General features: G+C 39.7%; 1 protein-coding gene across 1 annotated transcript; it reads right to left on the reverse strand.

The window, feature by feature from the left end:
• Positions 1 to 2570: 2570 nt before the first annotated feature.
• Positions 2571 to 4079, reverse strand: LOC149161403 (RING-H2 finger protein ATL2-like). Its single transcript, XM_089435521.1, has one exon. It carries the CDS (start codon positions 3889 to 3891, stop codon positions 2848 to 2850), a length of 1044 nt encoding a protein of 347 aa, XP_089291647.1. The 5' UTR covers positions 3892 to 4079; the 3' UTR covers positions 2571 to 2847.
• Positions 4080 to 4447: the final 368 nt, after the last annotated feature.

Below are 4447 nucleotides of genomic sequence, written 5' to 3' on the forward strand. Positions count from 1 at the left end.
TAATGGATTTTAAATAATCAATTAATGTATGTACAATCAAATGTGATGGTACCACTATGTAATCATTGCCAAATAAGGGGTAAGCCAATCAAATGTGAAATAAATATATTAAAACAATATAAAAAATAATAAAATTTAATGTTTAATGTTAAACTATGGAGAGAGGCTCAAATTTTTTTGGTCAAAGCAAATTAATAGTTGGTCAAGCAAAAAATTGAACATAATATATCATGGGTGAGGCAGGAATAATGATAAGCTAGAGGAATAAGATAGAAGATGAAAAATTAAATCTCCTATTATATTTAATTTCTTATCCCCTATCTTTCTCCCCTATGATTTTGCTTGACCCATAAATTTTGGGTGACCCATTTAATAGTAATGATGATCAGCCAAAATCCATGTAAACTAACCCAAACATCAAACAACAGACCTACGCAAAAACCATCACACTTTATAAAAAATAAAAAGATCATTGGGATATTTTTAAAACTTATCTTTATTCAACAAAATGATTGTTAGTAATAGTCACCATTTGCCAAAGAAACCAATTTCCAAAGCTTACCTTTGTTGGAAGTAATGATTCCATGTGTTGTTGTGAGTTGTCATTGTGAGTTCCCAAGTGTCACTCTAGAAACTGTTGATTCCTATGTTATGAGTTGGAGTCATGATCTAGATGTGTCAAAGCTAGTGTGTTATGTCCTATATATTAGTAATTGTTGTGGTCAATAAAACATGGTGTGTGATTTGCGTGTCTAATTGTTCTCTTTGCTCTCTCTCAATTTTTCTAACATGATATCAGAGTTGGTACTCGCTTGGCTCCCTCAAGGGAGGGCCAGGAATATGTGAGGGATCTTGAGTGTTATTGTTTTCGTACATATTAATATAGATGTGTGAGAGTATATTTTTAGTGTGTGAAATTGTTTTTGATCCTGTGTATGTAGATTTATTTTTCGTTTGCAGCTTCTTCTAGCATCGTGAGATCGTTTCGTCATCTTGCTAGTGTAAAGTTATGTTACTGCTTATCTTCTCAAAACCTACAAAGGAGTTAAATTCATGCGTCGATGGTTTTGTCAAAATTGTGTGCACTGTCATATGATAAATCTACAAAATTGTGACCACAAACTATACATTTTATTGCACAGATCTTGACTTGAGATCTCGATCTGAGATCTCGTGTGGAGGATTTTCAAGTGGCCAGTGATATATGTCAAAAGTGTTAAAATTGGAGGCATATCTCAATTTTTCACTTATGTGGGGAAGAGATCTTTGCATCAAATGTTTTTGTTGCAATCTTGTTCCGGTCTAAAATTTTGGAGTTTGCATTTTAAACATTATGAGTCTTTTCAAATCAATATGTGCTTGTAATTTTGTTGGAATTGACCACTCTAACAAACGCTTTGTGAAGAAGAGAAAACTCCAAGATAAAGATTGAACCCGATGAACAACTTTTGACTTGTGCTAAGGAGGGACGTTGGTAACTTGTCTATGCCTAGATGACCGTTGATAGTTTGATGATTATTGAGTTTGTAGTTGTGAAATGTCTTTATCAAGTAGTGTTCTATTTATTTCAATTCTTGTGTGTTAGCAAGGTCAAGTTGCTTGATCAACTTTTGAACACATTCTCCTAGCAACTGACGGATAGACGAAAGCAAAATATCCGACAGATAGTGGGTGGTCTATAGGATGGTTCATTACTTGATGGCTCTTATCGCGGAAGCTCTGACGAGCTGAGGTGTCAATATTATTGATCTTGCAAAGTTCATCAACGATAGTCAGAGGCGGTTACGTTTTAAATGGAGGTCAAGTGACAGCTTGAAGATGTGGTAGTGAAAGAGCAGTGTTTGCGAGATTCCAGAGTGGATGTGAGTGTTGATGAAGACCAATTTGACAGAGATTCATTTTTGTTCTAAAGTGTATTTCTATATTTGGCATGTAAGCATTAAGAGAGGGTGTTGGAAGTAATGCTTCCATGTGTTGTTGTGAGTTGTCATTGTGAGTTCCCAAGCGTCACTCTAGAAAAGTTGATTCCTATGTTATGAGTTGGAATCATGATCTAGATGTGTTGAAGTAACTGTGTTATGTCTTATATATTTGTAATTATTGTGACCAATAAAACATGGTGTGTAATTGTGTGTGTAATTGTTCTTTCACTCTTTCTAACAACCTAACCTTTATTTCGCTGTCACTATTTGCATAATAAACCACGAAAACAAGTAAATTCCAATAAACAAGATCTTCCTTTAAAATTCCAATAAACAAGATGCGGATTTAAGGCAAAATGCCACGAAACACTCCAAACTCACATCATGAGTGAAATACAAAAGAAATTCAAACTCACATCACGAGTGAAATACAAAAGAAATTCAAACTCACAATCTCCTTCACTACCGCCACCCCTATGAGACAGATAGGGGAGCGAAAATAGATCTATAAGCGATGCCGAGGATGAAATGCATTGGGTAGTAACCCAAGGGGTGAGGACCGGGACCAAATAAGCGATGACAAGGAGGAAATAAACACAATCTGGGATCCAAAAGACACCCCAGATATCAATCGATCATCTCCAATCATCGAATTTTTTTCCAAGTCCAGTGTTTAGTGCAGATCTATCCAGATAAACTATTGTGAGCCGGCGGGCCCTATATATCACATATTAACAGACATACTGAAACAGATCCATATGGGGCGGGGCCTATGCCTACTGCAGCGGCTAATGACAAAAAACCAGAGAAAATAGAGAGTAGAATTTTGTGTTTATTATCCAATGTCACATCGGTAACATATATGCACGCAGTTCTAACCATAAACTATGATTGCCAACCCCTAACGGGCCATCATTTTCGACCTTCAGCAGGATGATCGGGGAAAGACCATTTTCTGAGTGTCGCCGCTTAACATCCTCGTAAGGGAACGAAGGCCAGCGATGGGAGATCTCGAAGACGACAGTGAACCATTTGGTGAATGAAGCTGATGGCTTTCGCGGGGCGACAGGAAACCATCAGGCGTCTTGGGTATATCAATGACAATCTGAGGAATCGATGCTCTTCCACCAGAGGTTCCCTCATCTGTCTCTGTTTTCATCTGTTTCTGCCGACCCCGAGAGAATATATTTGTTGGGTTCTGCAGATTGTACTCTTCTCTACAGGTCGCAGTGTCCTCTTGCTCCAAATTCAGATTGTCATGGAAGCCTGAAGTAATTGGTCCTGCCATTGCAACCGAAACCTGTTCTGCTCTAGCGGGTTCCAAAACTTCTTGTTCCAGCTGGGCGCCCTTTCGACAAACGGGACAAGTAGAGTGCGAAAGAAACCACATGTCAATACACTCAAGATGAAAACTATGCCCGCAATTGGGCAGAAGCCGGCCTGTCTCATTCTCCTCGAATTCGCAGAGACAAACTGCGCACTCCAGCCCATCTGTGAAATAATACGATTTATAGAGAAAGATTGGCAGAGTCTCTAATACCGCAGAATCCAACCCCACATTCAGCAGAGACACCGGTTCTTCTCCTGTAAACTCGATCCGACTGCGAATAGAACGTAAAAATCTTCGTCGATTTCTTCCAGAAAATCGAGCAGACTGCCTCCAAAACCATGTGGCATAAACATTTAGCAAAACGGCGAAGAAAAGCACAAAAAGAAGAACTATTACGGTGGACACCATGATTTTGTCATTGATGTCATCTCTTGGCTCGGGGTAATCCGGATTGATGGCATATCTGGGCTCACCTCTGTGTTCCTCTAAATGAGGAGGTGGGTGATTAAAATCATGTTTTCCGAATGTCGGTTCGTCATTATCGTGAGGCAGGTGATTGTCAGCACTGCCCGAGCTGGCATTTCTGGACTCGCCAGCATCCTGAGGTGGGCAATTAAAATCCCTGCACACTGAGCTCATCCTATATCAAACCACGGAATTTTTCTTTCTGTAAATGCTATTTCAAATGGGCTGATCTCGGTATCTAAAAATGGCAGGCTGTTACTTGGTTTCTCTGTGGATCGACCCTTCGATCCTTCAATTCCGTCGATGGATAGCCCCTCCGATGCCTATATGAAGCTTCTAAGCTCCGATGAAGAGCCCGTCTGGACCGCTCCTGGCTTTCACAACACGCAATAGTTTTGAAGGTTGGAAACCGCCGGGTCAATGGATTTATCATCGAATCCCAAACCCCAGAAATTCCGAGAAATTGTGTATTCAATATTTTGTTGTTTTAGGATGCCTGGTTTGAATAAGGAGAAAGAAAATTGACGACAATAAAATGGCCAACCTGGTTCACCGTACCCGGTTGGACTTCTTCGTGTCCTGACTTGGAATACAAAAAGTGTCGCGGGGCAGACGGTCGTTACCGTCAAAAATTAAAATTCATGTAAAACAACCCGAACATTTAGGGCGGCTAATTAGGCGGCCGCCTTTTAGCCGTACTTTAATTGTCGGGGATGGAAATAGTGTTTTT

The sequence above is a fragment of the Pinus tabuliformis genome, chromosome 5_2, assembly GCF_031772625.1.
Source record: "Pinus tabuliformis cultivar Carrire ecotype Pingquan chromosome 5_2, CPIR1, whole genome shotgun sequence".
NCBI lineage: Eukaryota > Viridiplantae > Streptophyta > Pinopsida > Pinales > Pinaceae > Pinus > Pinus tabuliformis.

Coding starts and splice junctions, on each gene's coding strand:
- LOC149161403 (XM_089435521.1), bottom strand. CDS start 3,891: ATGAGCTCAGTGTGCAGGGATTTTAATTGCCCACCTCAGGATGCTGGC.